Genomic DNA, 19,374 nt, shown 5'->3' on the forward strand with positions numbered 1-19,374 from the left:
GCCATTCGCCATGGTTTTGCTTAGCCAAGGAACTTGAGGGCTTTTTTCTGTAGTATCATGAAAGGGTTTGACCTGATCTGAAGTACTTTAGAATGTGTGAGACTCATTCCTGAAGAGAGGGACCCCGGTGTCTGAAAAGGGCATTTCCTCTTTCAAGTGGGCGGGGCTTAGGCCAAGACCAGAAGTAGTTGTATGTATCTGTTCAGGAGCAGATCCTGATTAATCACTGTAAGTGTGATGGTGATTGGATGAAATTGGAGGGATTTGTACAGATTAATGATGTCATGGCGTCTTCTCCAAGCTTGTCATGGCGCCATCGGTCTCGCCATGCAGCGTTGAGCAATGTTCAGGTGACATCATCTGGACATGTAGATGTGGCCGGCATGGAACTGAAGTGAAACATGTGCAGTTTGGTGCAAAATGAGTGTTGTATTTCAGAAATAATGGATTCCGTGCTTGATGGCGAAACATCAAGACTTGATGAGGCGCCGCCGCTGAACGCCACCTCCTATTAGAAAACTTTCAATAACTTTTGACCACACATGTCTCTGGAGTGTTCAGACTGAGTTTGAGGTAAATACGATTAAATCTGTAGGAGGAGTTCGTTCAAATGCAAGGCAAAGAAACATGCAAAAATGACCCCCAAAATGACAATTTTTTCAAAATGGCCGACTTCCTGTTGAAGTTATCATATAGGTCCAAGAGGCTTTTTTGTACATCCTTCCAAGTTCTATCAATATACCGGATTTCAGCCATATCGCTCAATGTAGTGGGCAGATATGATCAATTAAATATTTGTAGGGGGCGCTATTGAGCCATATTGCAATTTTTGCAGCATATGTCAATGTGGCTGAGTTCTCGGCTGGTCCGCGCTCCTCCCTGCCAAGTTTGGTGTAGATCAGCAGTACAATGGGTCAGTTACAAGTACTTCCTGTTTGATGGCGTCGGACCGCTATTCGCCATGGTTACGTTTGGCGAAGGAGCTTGAGATTTTTATTGTGGTATCATGAAAGGGTTTGACCTGTTGTGAAGTACTTTCAAGTGTGCACGTTTTATTCCTGAGGAGATGGACCCCTGCGTCTGAAAAAAAGCACTTCCTGTTGGAAGTGGGCGGGGCTTAGGGCTAGACCGGAATTGGTGATATGAATCTGTTCAGGGCCGGACCCTGATTAATCCCTGCAAGTCTGATGGGGATTGGATCAGAATTGAGGGATTTATAGTGATTTATGATGTCATGGCGTCTTATCAAAGTTCGCCATGGCGCCACGGTCTCGCCCTGCAGCATAGAGCAACAGTTTTCACTGGTTATCATCACCAACTTGTTTTCTGCTGTCTGACCCAGTTTGGACCTGGTTGTGTTCAAAACGTCAGATAAGAGGGTCTCCAAGTAAAAACCATGACTTACTGTCGCCAGGGGGCGTGGCCAATTCATAACCCAAATATTGACATGTAGATGTGTTCAGGATGGGACTGGCATCATACATGGCCATTTTGGTTCAGATACATTGTTTTATGTGGAAGCTATATCACTTTCGTTCTTCACGGCGACACATCAAAATTTGAGGCCCCACCCCCTCCATGCCCTTTCTCCTATTAGAAAACTTTCAATAACTTTTAAAGACACATGCCTTCTGGACATCCTGAGCTATTTTGGTAGCGGTACGATGAAATCTCTAGGAGGAGATAGATTTTGAAAATGTCAGTAAAACGCCAAAATGGCGACTTTGACCCAAAATGGCCGACTTCCTGTTGGTTTTAGTCTGTTGCTCCAAGAGGATTTTTTGTTCGCCCGAACATTTAGAATATTTGTAGCAATTTTCATAAAGATTGATGACGTGCAGTGGCGGGGCATCGTAAATAGGTGGCGCTCTCATTCAATTTTGCCCGAACAGTCCCAAGCACCCCAAAATATCAAATTTTTCACATTCCTTTGGGGGGGTACACAAAAATAGGCGCGTTTTCGTGCATGTTCAGGTCCCCAAAAATGCCTCCAATGTTTAAGAAGAAGAAGAAGAAGAAGAAGAAGAAGAAGAAGAAGAATAAGGAAGAAACGGAGCAATTACAATAGGCCTTCGCACCGCCTTCGGTGCTCGGGCCTAATAAGGAAGAAACGGAGCAATTACAACAGGCCTTCGCACCGCCTTCGGTGCTCGGGCCTAATAAACCAGTCAGCATGAACCAGTCTGCTAACCTCACCAGGTTTTATTTTACTGTCATTGTACAAAAAATATACAATGAAAATATACGAGCTGCCCTGTGTGACGCTTCATAAACATCTGCATGCACCCAATCATGTAAACAACACACACACCACAAATGATGAATGAATACTGTGACGATAAACTGCTAACACCTAAACTGTGCTCATGGCCTGTATTTCTGTGGGGAAACGCTGAGCCTCAGACAGAGCGAAGAGCTGCTGCCGGCTTCTTCTGACTGTTTTCATGTCTTCAGGATTCCTCCTCATACGGTGTGAGGGGCGCTGATGTTCCTGCTGGACACGGTAAACAGTTTCAGCAACATCCCGTCCGGCTGCTGCACACAGAAATCCTGCAGACATTTTTTATGTTTCTGCTGTTGAGCAGATTTCTGCCAGCATGGCCTCAGTTTATGTCAGACACTCCCTCCTTTCTCTGCTTTTCTTTCCTCGATGGACCGTTTGAATGTGAGAGATGACAGGAAATAGAAAGTTTCATCCAGATTGTGATGTGGGAGCAGATTGTTATCTGCAGCTTCATTTTAACAAAGAAACTTGAAAACATCTCTGAAAACATTTATTTTAAACCGGTTGGAACCAGATTGTAGGATTTCTGATTCCTGGTTCTGGACTTCAGGATTCCTGGACTCACCCATGTGTTTATATTCTTCTCAGCTCGGGACATCCAGGCTTGGGAGTACGTTCCTCTTGGACCTTTCCTGGGGAAGAACTTTGGGACGACCATCTCCCCGTGGGTTGTCCCAATGGAGGCACTTCTACCTTTTGCAGAACCCAACCCGGTCCAGGTGAGTCCTGGTGGACGATCAGTAGGGACATTGTGTGACCTTGATGGAGCTCTAACAGCTGTTGTTAACATCTCTGACAGTAAATGCAAACAGATCTGCTGGGGGTGGTAGCGAGTCTTGTGTGCTGTCTGTGGCATACAGTAACCTGAAATCATTATAAGGACAGGTGTTCCTATGACTCAGGTGTTGGTAATTGAGAGAAGCAAACAGTTTTTCTACAGGTTGGTACTCAGCGAGAGTTCATGTTGTTAAAGATAAAAGGACTGCTTAATGGATAAAAAAATTAATTGTAAACCAAAATTGTAAACCAATCACCGGATCAAAGAGGAGCCATCATTAACTCAACTAAGTGCCTGTAGTAACAACGCCGATCCGATTATCAACCAGTAGGGCCTTATTGGGATGAGACTAAAACTAAACAGGAATAAACTTTACTGGTTATTTATCAGCAGGTCTTCAGTAGATTTAACCAGAACTGAATCTTGTTATTAAAACTTCATTAATCGCTTATTATCAATAAACTGTTAAACGAAGAACTACACAAGGTTGATAGAAAACTGTTAACATTTTCAAAGTGAGATGATAGATTAGCTTTCAGGAGTTTGATCCTCCTGGACGTTTTCTTTTTTCTCTCTTTTTCTGTTACACCCTGTAATTTACATTTTGGGAACAATTTAATGTGAATATTCAACAGAAAATAGTCATTTATGGCAACTTAAAGTCTTTAAGTCCTGCCACAGATCCTCAAATGGACTGAGGTCTGGTCTTAAACTGGGCCATTAACCCAGTATACATTTCTCCTAGTCTTCATCAGGATGATGAAGGTCATTGTCCTACCGGAAGGTGGACCTCTGTCCCTAATTAAACAGGTTTTTCTAGAACTTCCATGGATGAATCTCCATCCATCACTGCTTCAGTTCTGATCAGTTTCCAAGCTGGTGGAAACATCCTTACTGTCAGGCGGATCCCAGGAAGAGCCGGACACAAACGCAGGTAACAAGGAAATCGAGCTTTAGTAAAGCTTCAAAGGTAAACACAGACGCTGAGCAGAATGCAACCATAAGGCAGAATAACACACAAAGCAGTAGTCCAGGACTGGGTTTTGTAGGGAGAAGACCAGGTGTACACTAATGATGATTGTGATTCATGGCAGGTGTGTCCAAGATGTCCGAAGCTGAGGGATTGTGGGTATTTTAGTGTTGTGGCCAGTGATCAGAACTCAGGTGAAGAGGAGCGCACCCGAGAGGAGGGCGCAAGCATGACACTTACATCATGATGCTGCCACCACCATGCTTCACTGATGTGTCTCCTCTGACCAGAGGACCTTCTTCCACATGTTTGGAGAATCTCCTTCGTGCCTTCTGGTGAACTTTTCTGTCAGCAGCGTCTTTTTTCTGTTCACAAAGTCCAGTTGATAGTGATCCGGACAGATCCAGCAGTCTCCCCTTCAGGGTTTCCTTTGGTCTCTTTGTTGTCTCTGATTAATGTCCTCCTTGTCTGGCCTCTGAGTGTTGGTGGACGGTTGTCTCTCAGCAGGTTTGTTATGGTGTCATCTTCTTACATCTGGTGATGATGGAGTTAATGGAGCTCTGTGGGAAGCTTCAGGTCTTTTTTATAACCCAACTCTGACTTGTTCTTCTCTACATCTTGGTCCCTGACCAGTTTGGAGACTTTCTTGTCCTTCATGGTGTCTCCTGATTTTTTCTGCAATTTTTAATTACCTATGTATTTCATTCTGTCAATTAGGAGTTTTTGTTTTGTTTTTTGTTTCTTTTTACCTAAAATTTCCCTCAAATCCATTTAAACTGCCAGTTTTCAGAAAGAAAAATCAAATTAAACTGGGGGGTTTATTCACATTTGTTGTGTTGATAATCTGCAGAAATGTGGTTGACTTGATGAGACTGACATTGATGAAAATGTTTTACATGTTTACAACTGATGGATCACCAAGCATCTTCACTGACCTCAGAACTCAGTTTAATTCTTTCCTGATAGCTGTTCTGGGAAAATTCACATTACAAGATTATAATCTGAGATTATTCAGGTTATTAGATTTGAATCTAAATACAATATTATTATTAGGTTATAATCTGAGTGTATCTGGTTAAATGCCAGACAGGACAGCTGTTTGTGTTCCTGAAGGAGAAGTTGAACTGCTTGTGTTTTGATTTTTAACTTCCACATTTTATCAAATTTCTCTAGTTTTGAAAAAAGAATATTTGTTTGTGTTTGTTCTTCATTTTATTGACTTGCTGTTCTTCTTTCACCAGAAGCTGTAAAACAAATATTTAATCCAAATTCTTTATTCAGAAAAACCTTTACGAGAGAAAAGGCTTGTTCATTCAGCTGTTTGTTCAGTTTTGGTTTGTTTTCTTCCTCCAGGACCCTGAACCACTGCCGTACCTGCAGCATCATGATGCGTACACCTTCAACATTAACTTGTTTGTGGCTCTGAGGGGTGTGTATACACTCACACACATGAACTGGTGTTGTTTGGTCATTTTTGCCTCCAGCTCCATCGGAATTCTGCATCGTCCACATGCACAGTTTCTATGGAAAGTGTAAAGCCCCAAAATTCTCTCTTTCTTTTTTTTAAATTTTTTAATTAATTTATTTATTTTATTTTGCTGCTTTTCTTTTTATTTTAAGGTTTTAAGGTTGTTAAAAATTAACTCAAGTGATGGCTGGAAATTCATCAGACTTTGTTTCCTCTGAGTTTAGCAGGACATCAGCTTCTGGCAGCTTTTGTTTTCATTCTGCTGATGCAACCGTTTAAAAAGTCCATCTTTGTCATGAATATTTGATTTTATAATAATAATATTTATTTTTGAAATTCACAAGAAACATTTTAACTGCTGCTTTATAGAGAGAAAACTGCTGTTAGAAAGCAGCTACAAGTACTTTTGAAAGAAAAGTGCAGAGCACTGCTTTTGAATTCATGATTGAATTTTGTGTATAATGTGATTAATCATGATGATGTGATTAACGTTTTTTTCGTTGCCCAGCACTCAAAGCAACTTTACTGGTTTCTTATTCTGCCGAGTTTACTCTAACATAAACTTACGATCCAGCAGCAATCCATGTTTAGTTCAAGTACCATCTTTAATCACAGTACTGAACATCTGTAAGGTTTTGCTGAGTGATGTGGTGTAAAGATCTGTTCTTCTGACAGCTGTTTTCCTTCCAGGCCAGGACATGACTGAAGCTGCCAACATCTGCAGTTCCAACTTTAAAGTAAGAAGCTGCTGAACGCAGCCTGCAGACTCAGCTGTTGGTCACTAGGTTCTTGTACAACATGCTGCAATATTCTGTCTCAACATATCTCAGCATATCACAACACCTTACTCACAACTCCCTCATTTTATTTTATTAGTTTTTTTTCCTCCTAGTTTAATGTGGATTGGATTGTTTTTAACTATGCCTCACTACCGATCCTATGGATCAAGTTGAACATGTTAAATGAAAATAAAGCATCTGGAATCGTGAAAAACTGGCCCAGTAATGTCTTCTGACCAGTTCCTCTTCCTTCTGTCTCAGAACATGTACTGGACCATGAAGCAGCAGCTGGCCCACCACACAGTGAATGGCTGCAACGTTCGGCCAGGAGACCTGCTGGCTTCTGGTACCATCAGTGGACCGGTGAGCCTCTAACTGTGTTAACATGGGATACTGATTATCAGATCTTTTAGCTGCAGTCCTTCTCAGACATGAGAAACCATTAAGGCAACAACATTCAGACATTAACCCTTAAAATTCCAAACTATTTCTGCTTTTGGTCTGCCTGCTTTTCTGTGTTGTTTTTAATATAAAACTGCTGTAGAAGCTGAAGACGTGATGTTTCTCAGCTGTCAGATTGGGAGGTAAAATGATGTAAAATTAATGTATGAATAGATATAGCAGCATAAAGGTCGACCAGAAGAAGAAAGCAGAATTTATTACTAACAGAACTTTGTAGAAATAACACACAGATCAACAGTGACCAAACCTTTTCTCATCTCATCGTTCTCTCAAGTCTTGGCTTTCAGGAGAAAAAATATTGTTATTGAAACAAACACACAACAGAAACTATTTCTACGTTTCCACTTTTTCCTCTTTTCCAGTTATTTACATTATTATTTACCTAATATTCGTCAACATTCAAGACCTTTATTGTTATCATGCAAGTGCAACTACAATTTGAAGTCTCTCAGCTTAAGCACATTTAAATAAGAAAGTACAAACATATCAAGCACATATAAATAAGTAAAAATAAAGATATAAAATATATAAAACATAAAAACGCCTCTATATTTACACAAATAAGACCGTAATATGTGTGTGTGTTACATGATGTTTTTTAATTCAGTATTAATTATTCAGAATCATTCCAAATAAAAGTATTCTTCTTCATCTTTACATGGAAATAGTAATTATGAATTGAGGTTTACATGAAAAGCATGTTTAATCGTCTTTATTCAAATTCACTTAAGAGGGTTTTTCAAAATGGCGGCGTGAGGGCAGGTTGAGTCTGGGAGTGCTGGCAAAGCTATTCACTGATATTTTCATATATCCCTACTAATGAGGACAACTTCGTTTGCTCATTGATTAACATACATAAGATGAGCATCAATAACTACTTTCTGAGACAAGAAGCACGGCCGCGGAGGAAAAACCCTGTTTCAGACGCCGCCGACGAGCAACAAGCTAATATGGTTGGAGAGGAAGCTAATGCTGCCGATGTGGCAGAGCAACAGGTTGGCGTAGACGGAGAGACAGATACTAACCTTCGTGTTGCACTGCGTGAAGTGGTGCATGAGGTGACCGCAAATGTCACTAAAGTTATGGATGAGAAGCTAGCGCCGGTATTAGAACTGCTAAAAAAACACGGCGACACTCTTGACAACCACGAAAAAAGGCTAACCGAGGCAGAGCAGAGGATTGTGGCCCTGGAGGATGCATCGGACCCGGTCAAAACTAAGGTCAAGGTTTTGGAAAAGACGGTGGACTTTCTGACCGAGCGTCTGGATGAAATGGAGAATAGGAGCCGCAGGATGAACATAAGGATACTGGGAGTACCTGAAGACGTGGAAGGGACTAACCCAACGCGCTTCTTCGAACGCTGGCTACCTGAGGTTTTACAGATCAAAGCGAAGAACGGTCGGATTAAACTGGAGAGAGCCCACCGCTCACTCGCTCCAAAGCCCTCATCAAAGCAGAAGCCAAGACCGGTCATAGCGCGTTTTCATAACTACCAAGACAAACAACGCGTGATGGATGCCTCTTGGGACCTAGCAAGGAAGAACCAGGTTGTAAAACACGGAGATTCCACGGTTATGTTTTTCCAGGACTTTTCTGCCGCGCTGGTTCGTAAGAGAAAAGGATATAACCCAGTGAAGAGGCGACTCCAAGCCCTAGGTGCGGAATACAGGCTGCTCTATCCGGCTAAGCTAAAGATAACTTATCGTGGATCAAGCCGGGTGTTTGACAACCCGACTGAGGCGGAGAAGTATGTGGACGCGATGACTGGTAGTGAGTGACGTCGTAACTTCCCGGCACGGCGTAATTTACCTTGGACTGTCACCTGTCTGTGAGTATGTTGTTTGATGCGAAATGCGATACGAATGGAGTCTAAAATCAGTAAATGACGGCGTAGGGGAAAGATGAGCACAGCCTCCCGGCGGCCCGGACTGATATGCTTCTCTTTGCTGCCAGGAATCCCACTCGCTCGATCTCCTTTAGGAGGAGGACAGTGTTCCGCTCTTTGCTAAAGTTTGATGGCGTGTACCTTAAGTGCACCGATTTCTGTTGTAACTGTTTTTTATATGTTCTTTTTGGCCCTATGTTCACTATCATAATGTTTGTGCTTTCAGCATTTAACAGGTGCCCTGTTACTTTATTTCTTAACTACGGTTATGTCAAGACTTAAACTGTGTACTTGGAATGTTAAGGGAATACATACACCTATGAAACGAAGGAAAGTCCTAAATTATCTAAAAAAGGAGGGGGTACAAATAGCATTACTACAGGAGACCCATTTAAATGACACTGAACATTCAAAACTTCAGCAGGGAGGGTTCAATCAAGTTCATTTCTCATCTTTCATGTCTAGGAGCCGAGGAGTTGCTATTTTGGTACAAAAGAACCTTAATTTTAAATTTCTAGACTGTAGAAAGGATGCATCGGGTTGTTATGTAATTATAAAGGGTATAATTTCCGGTGAAGAAATTACAATATTAAATATTTACAATCCTCCCGGACTTCCGGCACATCTGTTGTCGTCCGCGTTCTCTGAAGTTGTTAATTTTGGCGGTAAACACATTATCATAGGAGGTGATCTCAATTGTCACCTCAGCCCTGCTCTTGATAAATCTCCATCTGGGAGACAGTGGCACTCTCTTCATGCCAAGTTTGTTAATGCATCCTGTGAGGACGCGGGTTATACGGATGTGTGGAGAGCCCAGCACCCCGCTGATAGAGAATATACTTTCTTTTCAAGTGCTGCACAGTCATTCACCAGGATAGACTATTTTTTGCTTCCCAGATCTTTATTGTGTTCTGTTATTGGCTGTTCAATAGGCCCTATCATAATCTCTGACCATGCTGCAGTATTTTTAGAATATAAATTGTCACACCCACTAACTCGTACCCGGTACTGGAAATTTAACCCCCTCGTACTAACAGATGAGAAGTTTACCTCCTATTTTAGAGACGAATTTAAATTCTTCTTCTCCACGAATTCATCTTCTACTAGTGACTCGTCTTTACTGTGGGAGACTTCAAAAGCCTTCTCACGAGGTATTATCATATCCTATACTTCTACTAAAAAGCAAAGACAGTCTGAGCAAGTTAAAATAATTGAATCCAAATTAAGGCGTGCTGAAAGGGAATGTGGAGAACGGCCATCCTCACAAAAACTCAAGGAGGTGTCTGCACTTCGTAGTGCCTTGGATACCCTTCTGACAATGGAGGCAGCAAGCCAGATCAGATTTGCAAAACAAAAACTGTATGAAAGTGGCAACAAAGCAGGGCGATACTTAGCATATTTAACTAAGAAAAAGGCTGATTCTCAAACTATTTGCTCAATTGTGGATAACCAAGGAAAGTTATCTTTTGATACCTTAAAAATTAACAGTACTTTTAAAAGTACAAGCTGACGAAGATAATGGAAGATCCTTCACACCCTCTACACAACGCCGTGACGAAACAACAGAGTGTGTTCAGTGGGAGGCTTGTTCAAGTCCGATGCAAGACAGAGAGATACAGAAGATCCTTCCTTCCAGCAGCTATCAGGCTGAAGAACAAAGCCCTTAATTAATTAATGTGATTGTTTTACTAAAAAATTACTACTACTACAATATTGAATTTCCCTTTGGGATTAATAAAGTATTTTTCATTCATTCATTCATTCAAAAGCTTTTATGAAAATCTATATAAATCTGAACAACAGCCTGACTCATTAAAGAAAATGGAGGACTTCTTTTCCTCACTGAACCTTCCTTATCTGACGGAAGAACAGAAAGCAACTCTCGAAGCTCCTGTATCTAAAAGAGAGGTACTCGATGCAATTAAAGGATTGCAGTCTGGCAAATCTCCTGGCCCAGATGGACTCAGCGTGGAATTTTATAAAGAATTCCATGATATATTAGTTGATCCTTTGTTGAACATGTTTAATGACTCTCTGGTTAAAAATACTTTACCACAATCCTTGAGAGAAGCAAATATTTCCTTGATATTGAAAAAAGGTAAGAACCCTGATGACTGTGCGTCTTATAGACCCATCTCATTATTAAATGTAGACCAAAAAATTCTATCCAAGGTGTTAGCATTTCGGTTAGAGAAATTACTGCCCACACTAATAAAAGAAGATCAAACTGGGTTCATAAAAAGCCGAAACTCTTACAATAACATGCGCCGGTTACTGAATACTTTTCAATATTTCCAGCATCACTCTAAAAGTGGCCTAGTGCTTTCCTTAGACGCTGAGAAGGCCTTCGACCGGATAGAGTGGTCGTATCTGTTTTGTACAATGAATAAATTTGGATTAGGTGCTACCTTTATAAACTGGATCAAAATCCTTTATAGAAATCCCCTGTCAGCAGTGCTCACAAATGGTTTACGCTCTCCTTATTTTGCCATTTTTAGAGGAACGAGGCAGGGCTGCCCCCTCTCACCACTGCTCTTTGCTCTTGCGATTGAGCCTTTAGCTGAGGCTATTAGGGAGAACAAAAACATTAGTGGTTTTAGAATTGCAGATAAGGAGCACAAAATTACACTTTATGCTGATGACATCTTGATTGTTATGACTGACCCGGAGATCTCTATTCCTTGTCTCATTGAAACAATTGATGCTTTCAGTAGTTTTTCGGGCTATAAGATAAATTTTACCAAGTCTGAGGCTATGCCTCTGGGCCTCTTAGACCCGAAACAAGCTCCTATAAGACCCTTTCCATTCAACTGGTCTCCGGAGGGCTTCACTTACTTAGGGATAAAGGTGACACCTAGATTTGAACAAATGTATAAAATAAATTTTCCCCCTTTGTTTGATCGCATTCGTCTGGACTTAGAAAGATGGAACACTCTCCCTGTTACTTGGATGGGCCGAATTGCATTATTAAAAATGAATGTTCTTCCTAGGCTTCTTTATCCATTGCAGATGGTTCCGGTTATGTTGTCTCACAAAGTAATAAAGCAGTTAAACAGTTGGTTTAGTTCATTCATATGGTCTAAAAGGAAGGCACGCCTTAAAATAGCTGTACTATGCCGCCCCTCATCTGATGGAGGTTTAGATCTTCCAGATATCAAAAACTACCAACTTAGCACGCATTTACGTGTCATAGCAGATTGGGTACTTAACAAACCTACATCACTATGGATGGATATAGAAAGCTCCATGTCTGAATGCCCATTAGCAACCTTATTGTTTCTTCGAAAGAATAAATCGCTAAAGCTTGCTTGCGCTAACCCAATTTCCCTTGCTACAGCTACAGCTTGGCGCATGTTAAGAAAACTTGAGGGGCGGCCAAATATGACCTCGGTGCTCACGCCGATATGGAATAACCCTGAGTTTATACCAGGTATGAAAGATAAGAGATTTCAAAACTGGGCACACAAAGGTTTGATTATACTACAGGACTTTTTTAAGGGAACTACATTTATGTCATTTAACCAGTTAGCTGAGAAATATGACATTCCGAAGAATGATTTCTATCAGTATCTACAGGTGAGGGACTTCGCTCGGAGAGACAATGCTAATTTGATACTCCAGGGCATATCGGACGCAGAGAGACAAATTTTCTTAACTAAATCAAATAGTTCTATTAGAACATTCTATAACATTACGCAGGGGTACTCTGTTGTCAATACTCTGCAGCTGAAGGCGCTGTGGGAGAAGGAACTCAACTGTGTCATCACTGACAATGATTGGAATGACATTTGGAAGAATGCTAAAACACTGTGTGTTTGTAGTTAAAGCAGTTAAGCAGTTAAGAGTTAAAGCAACTCAGCTCATGATCCTCCATAGGGCCCACATCTCGCCTTATCTGCTCCATAAATTTAAGCCTGATTCCTCGCCATTGTGCCTGAAGTGTAAGGCTGAGATAGGTACCCTCACGCACTGCTTCTGGTCTTGTCCTGGAGTGAAAAAGTTCTGGCAGGTTGTCAGACAGGAAATGGACAAGATATTCTCTGCTAACTTAAACTGTAACCCTCTGTTCCTGTTGCTTGGACTGACTGATCCGGTTATCACCAACAAATACCATAAGAAACTGTATCAAATGCTCACTTTTTGTGCCAGAAAATGTTTACTGGTTAACTGGACTTCAGACCGGATTCCCACTGTGACACAGTGGTATAGGACTATTCTCAGCTATGTTTCCCTTGATGGTTTAACTTGTCGACTACATCACAAGGATGTGATCTTTGAAAAAACCTGGAAACTTTTCCTGTCTCATATGGAACTGGAAATTTCAGCAATTGTTAAAAGGGCATTTGTATCTTGATGTCTTGAAATGATAGATTGTTTGTTTGGGCCGTCGTTTGTTTGTTTGTTTGTATTTATTGTTTACTGTTATTGAATGTGTGTATAAAACAAAAAAGCCAATAAACATACTGGGAAAAAAAAAAAAAAAAATTCACTTAAGATCTGGAGCTGGGAAGGGTTCTGATTGGACGGGGGTGGACGTGACGCATTTACGTGTACAGGAACAAAGAAAACTCCAGTTCCTGCTTCTTTTCTACAACATGGAAGACCACATAATAAAAACCATTTTAGTTCTGGTTGTGATTTTAGTTTTGAAGCAGCAGCTCGACACCAGCATTCTGCTTCACTTTGGTCAGCTAAGGAGGAGGTAGAGTACCGTACCGGCATGGCAACAGTTCAAGGGAACAACCGGAATTCATTTAAAGCAGAATGAACATATACATGATCGAGGAATTAAAGGAAGGATATAAAATCAGAATAAACCAGCCACTTATTTTGGGTTTAAGAGTAATGAGGAATGGCCATTTTCATTTGGAATTAGGTGTCTACAAGGCCATTTAAAGAGGATTTAATTTTTATTCTGAATTAAAGGGGAATTAAAATTCTCATGTAAACGTGACCAGTGTGTGTGTCTGTGAAGGGGTGGGTGCATGTGTGTGAGTACTGTAGGGGGGGTATAAGTGTTGGATTACAGGGGGGTTATTGCTTTCACAGCTGTGGGAAAGAAGCTGCCTCTGAGTCTGTTTGTGGTGGTTTTAATGTTCCTGTCCAGCTTTCCTGATGGAAGCAGCACAAACAGGGCGTTGCCCGGGTGGGTGGCGTCGGCTGCAATGTGCCTGGCCCTCTTCTGGACTTGGGCAGTGTAGATGGACTCCAGATCTGGTAGACGGCGGTCCACAATCCCCTGAGCTGTCCTCATCACCCGGGCTAAGCTCCTCTTGTCCTGTGCAGCTGCCGTAACACACCGTCACACTGAAACACAGGATGCTCTCCATGGAGGCTCTGGAGAAGTTCATCAGCAGTTGAGAAGAGAGTCCCGTCTGCTTCACCTTCCTGAGGAAGAAGAACCGTTGTTGGGCTTCTTCACCAGGTGTGAAGTGTTCACAGTCCAGGAGAGGTCAGAGGAAATGTGGATGTCCAGGAACTTCATGCTGTCCACACACTCCACTGCCTCTCCGTGGATGCAGAGAGAAGCATGTTCAGTCTTCCTGGACCTCCTGGAATCTACTAGGACCTCCCTGGTCTTGTTGATGTGAAGAACCAGATTATTCTTGGAACAGCATTTTGTGAGACTCTGGACATCTTCTCTGATGTGGGTCTCATCATTGTTGGATATCAGACCCACCATGGTGGTACAAACTTCCCAACCTTGTTGGTGGGTGGATGGCAGAGCAGTCCTGTGTGAAAAGGGTGAAGAGGGCAGGGCTGAGCACACAACCCTGCGGCGTTCCAGTGTTGAGGATCTGTAGTTTTTACTTCCCTATCCTCACCACCTGGAGTCTGTTGGTGAGGAACCCCCTGATCCAGGTGCAGAGTGATGCTGGCAGACCCAGGTTGTGGAGCTTCAGGGCCAGCAGGTCCAGGAGAACAGTGTTAAAGGCTGAGCTGAAGTCCACAAACAGCATCCTAATACAGGTGTTGGGATGCTGCAGGTGAATCAGGGCCGTGTGAAGTACTATAGACACAGCATCGTCCATAGAACAGTAGGTGTATAGAACCTGTAGGTGAATTGCAGGCTGCCCAGGCCGGCAGGGATGGCGTCCTTGAAGTGTTTTAGGAGAATACGCTCGAAGGACTTCATAATGACTGTGGGGAGAGCGACGAGGCTGTAATCATTCAGGCGGGTAATGGTTGTTTATTTTGGGGACAATGATGGAGGACTTCAGGCAGACAGGAACCGTGGAAAGCTGCAGGGACAAGTTGAAGATGTCCAGAAAACCTTCTGCCAGCTGGTCTGCACACGAGTTTAGTGTCCGACCTGACACCTGATCTGGACCCGCAGTCTTGTTGATGTTGATCCTCCTCAGGGTGGAGGTGACTTGGAGCAGCTGCAGGGTAAGAGGCTGATGCTGCCTCTGGCTGTGGAGGGTGAACAGTACTTCTGCTGCTTGGAGAGTCGAAGCTGTTCAAGGTGTCAGGCAGAGTGGGGTCGTTGCTGACCTAAGGCTATGTCCACACAGCACCAAAGCCGGTTCAGGTGTGAAGCTCTCAAACCTATCCACCTTGGTACCTGGTTTCAGACATGATCGGTTTTATGGAGGCTAACCCCTGGTTTCGCGGGGTGAAAGGGTGGATTGCTAAAATACTTTTGCAGTTTTACTGCAGTTCGGCTCCGTGGGGACGGCCCCTGATCCTCACTAAAGCAACTCCAGCTCAGCTGCTTTGTGGCGCCACCGTGCATCAGAAACGTCTTCTTGGCTTTATTCCAGCCATAGAGGAGCATTATTTTTCTTCTTTTCACACACACATAGAACTTTCTGCTCACTGGTTGATCTTTGGCTGCTCCTGATTGGACGTTACCGTCAATCTAAGCTCTCTGATTGGTGGAAAGTCTGACAGGAAGTGGCTTCATCATCATGTCCAGGTCTAAATAGAGGTCTCTTAGCAACATAGTAGTGATAGTGATGTTTTTATGGTGAAATGTGATAAAAAATGCTGTTATCATGGATCATTGTGGATTTACCAGATAGAGTCTCTGAGTAAACCTACATTTGGTGGCTGGATTGTAAACCTGGACGGGATAGAAATGCCTGAAAAATGTCTGTAAAAAAATCAATCAAAATAAAACAGAACTGTATTTTTTGGCCATATTTAACAGATATTGACATTGGTCTGGACTCTTTATCATGAGTTTTCCTGGATAGTGAGTGCAGTAGTCCAGTCTAGCTTTTTCCATCTCAGACAGTTAGCTAAGGTGAAGCCATGCCTTTCTGTGAACATGCTAGCCACCTGTTAATTACCTGCAGGGTGGACTACTGCAGCCGTCTGTCCTTTGGTTTGAACCAGTCCTCTGGTCCCTGTCTCCAGTTGGTACAAAGTGCTGCCGGGGTCTGCTGACTGGTACTGGACAGAAGGACCATAGAACCCAGATGATGGCGCCTCACCGCTGGCTTCCTGTTACTAACAGCATCCGGTTTAAATTTGACTTTTTATTTTAAAAAGTCACTTAAAGATGCACTACAGAACTTTAACAGATTATTGGTTTGTGCACATTCAGGCAGTTTCTTTTGACATTTAAAAAAAAAAGAAAAGAAAAAAAACACTAGTTTTTCCTCTTTTAATTTCCTAATCCTAAGTGAAAAATTGGATATTGAACCGTTTTGTGCACAAAATGAAAATGAAAATGAAAAAAAACGGCTCAGATCCGATTTTGTATTTTTCCTTGGAGGCGGTGGTACGACCCAGAAGTTCTCTCGCTCCGCAAACGGCATTTTGTTACCTTGTTTCTGCAACCGCCGACAGAAGCATGATTATCAGGACTGACTGTGTTGTCAGACGGTAGTCCACAGTTACTGATACGGGTATCTGATCTGGACATCAGAGCATTAATGTAAACTATGTTTTATCTGACTAATAACAGACAATCTACACTGGAATATTAAACACTGGTCATAAGTTATCAATACTTCTGCTTCAAACTTTTGCTAAAGCTGAAGTTTTCTGTTTTATCAAATATGTGACACAGTTCTGTTATCTCTGGTCTTTCGGTTGCAGGACACCATGTACATGATCTGCTTGTGTTACAGACTGAATGATTTTTATAACGTTGACCTGATAAGAGCAAATAATGTTAAATTTCACAATATCTTCCTAATTAGTCATTTGCATTCAGCAACGCTGCAGCCGTTTGTCTTTCAGCCCTTTAACTAGTATAACAAACATTACCCTGCTCCATGGTAAACTTGATGGAAACATGAACACATTGTAACGGTTCAGCAGTTAGGACCCACAAAAGATCAGACACCTTAGGGCTGTGCTCAGGTAGGTGTTTCAGGAAGGTTATATGTGGTTCTTGGTTGCTGGCTCCTCTGTGGATGTAAGAGAACAGTTGAGACGCTGAATGATTGTAGAAGAAGGACTCAGGCAACGTACCAGCAGAAGTGATGGGATCTGATCAGGTATCTTCTCCAGGGAGCTGCGAGCAACTAATGAGGAGGAGGTTACTGCAGTGAGAACTAGAGGGTTAACAGAGCTCGGTTACTCGAATCCAGACAGGGAACTCCAAGAGGTCCGGTTTTTCCTTCAATCCATCCAATAAGGAAAGAACAAGCTTGGTCCAAAATCCAAATCCAATCCGTTATAACAAGCCGAAGAAAGCAGAAGTTACCTGGCTGGAACAGACAGGTACAAAAACTCCAGGAAGGGAGAAAACAGGTCAACAGGCGAAAAGAGAAGGGCTGGAAACATTCAGGAGAATCCTGACTCCTGCTCATCCAGGGAGCAACGCAGAGCATCAGCAATTGGTGCAAAGCAATCATAGCCAGAGGAAAGATGCCTTCAGAGGTGGCTGGGAAATTCCATCTCCAGCCTGAAACCCTGACATATGCAGACTTTAGTGTTGGACTGACACCTGTTCATCAAAATTTAATGTGCTGTTGTTGTGAACACAATCCAGTGTTTCTCCTACTATCAGGGGGGCAGGCCAGCATCTCATTACTCTTCTGCTCTCTGATTGGGTGGTATTCCACCCTGACATGTTCATGCTGCCACCAGCTGGTAGAGGGCATCTACCACTGATTCCAACGTGTCATACAGGGACCATTTTCATGAATTAAAGGTCCGTGTTTTTCACTTGTACTTTTTTGTTCATATATAACACAACATTCAAACACTGAACGCAAACACAAAACGTGCATTAATAAGGTAACAATCACAAAAGGGTGAATTATACTGAATATTTCCCATGAGTCTTTGCGGTTTTGCGCTGCCCCAAGTGACCACAGTAATTGCAGTGTTCTCCTCTTCCTGTATTTTTAAGTGACCCGGCGATTTCATACTTAGCGCTTAACTTGGTGCGTGGCAGGGCGGGGTTTAGCGTGCAGCTGCGTCCGTGTTCCTTAAAGATATCCATTCAATCTCACATCAGCAGAAATGAAGTGACAACTTTTCGCTGGTCAGTCAATCCAGTTAAAATCAATGTCCATTTTCCCATCGAACATTCAGTTGGTAAAATTCCCAGAATTCCTCCTCCTTTCTGACCCACTGTGTTTCCACAGAGTCCAGAGAGTTTTGGCTCCATGCTGGAGCTGTCATGGAGAGGATCTAAGAGCGTTGATCTTGGAGAAGGAAGAACAAGAACGTTCCTGAATGATGGAGATGAAGTCATCATCACAGGTCAGTCTGTTGATCAAAACTCAGACTTACCTGGAGCTCAAGGACCCTCACTTTTCATATCTAATAGATACTTTGTAGTTTGGATGATGATGACGTTTAGATGTTCTTCTAATGTCCGATCCATGTTTAGGTTTCTGTCAGGGCGACGGCTTCAGGGTGGGCTTCGGAAGCTGCCGGGGGACCATCCTTCCGGCTCTGCAGAACTGACACTCTTCTCCTGCAGAGAACGTCTCCTGCTGATGTTTCATGTAAAATCCTGATTTTATAATAAAATAAAGCATTTAAATGTCACATCACTGGTGTGTTTCCAGTTCAGCTAAACCTCTGAAGTTCTGCCTCCTGTGCCACCTAAATAACCGTTTTCACATCAGAGCAAAGACGGTTCCCTGTAACGAGACATAAAGAAGACCTGGATGCAGGTACGGCAGGACGTTAGAGATTTACTGGCGGACAAAGACAACAGACTGACGGGGAGGAGTCAAAAAAGGGAAGCAACGCAAGTGTGCAGTTATCTTCTCAACCATTTTTGCCTTGAATGACTCAATGATCTGGCGGCAGTTTAAAGTTTAGAGTTCACCTCCAAGTTCACAAACAAAAAAAGTTTTGGACAACAAATTGGTGACGTGGAGGAGATGATGACGATGTTCATTCTCAGCTGGGCTAAATGAATTTTTCTGATCAGCCAGTGTTCGTGGAAAGTTACCAACCAACCAGAAGACTGCTGACCTGACAGTTGTCCAAAAGACAACCATTGACATCTTGAACAAGGAGGGAAGACACAAAAGGTTGTTGCTAAACAGGCTGGCTGTTCACAGAGCTCTGTGTCCAAGCACATTAATAGAGAGGCAAAGGGAAGGATGTGTAGAAAAAAGTGTACAAGCAATAGGGATAACCGCACCCTGGAGAGGATTGTGGAACCAAACCCATTCAAAAATGTGGGGGAGATTCACAAAGAGTGGACTGCAGCTGGAGTCAGAGCTTCAGGAACCACCAGTACAGACATATCAAGACGTGGTTTCAGCTGTCGTGTTCCTGGTGTCAAGCCACTCTGGAACAAGAGACAGAAACATCTCGTCTGG

The 19,374-nt window shown here is 42.5% G+C and overlaps 1 protein-coding gene across 1 annotated transcript in view; it reads left to right on the forward strand.

Annotated features, from left to right (window-relative positions):
* Positions 1-18,586, forward strand: part of fah (fumarylacetoacetate hydrolase (fumarylacetoacetase)) — a 42,220-nt gene extending 23,634 nt beyond the window's left edge. Inside the window, exons 9-14 of the mRNA XM_041986003.1 lie at positions 2,873-3,003; positions 5,386-5,461; positions 6,191-6,237; positions 6,541-6,642; positions 18,178-18,295; positions 18,426-18,586. Coding sequence (XP_041841937.1) covers positions 2,873-3,003; positions 5,386-5,461; positions 6,191-6,237; positions 6,541-6,642; positions 18,178-18,295; positions 18,426-18,502 — 551 coding nt within the window. The 3' untranslated portion in view covers positions 18,503-18,586. The remainder of the gene's footprint in view (positions 1-2,872; positions 3,004-5,385; positions 5,462-6,190; positions 6,238-6,540; positions 6,643-18,177; positions 18,296-18,425) is intronic.
* Positions 18,587-19,374: the final 788 nt, after the last annotated feature.

This window comes from Melanotaenia boesemani, chromosome 1 (genome assembly GCF_017639745.1).
Source record: "Melanotaenia boesemani isolate fMelBoe1 chromosome 1, fMelBoe1.pri, whole genome shotgun sequence".
Taxonomy (NCBI): Eukaryota; Metazoa; Chordata; class Actinopteri; order Atheriniformes; family Melanotaeniidae; genus Melanotaenia; species Melanotaenia boesemani.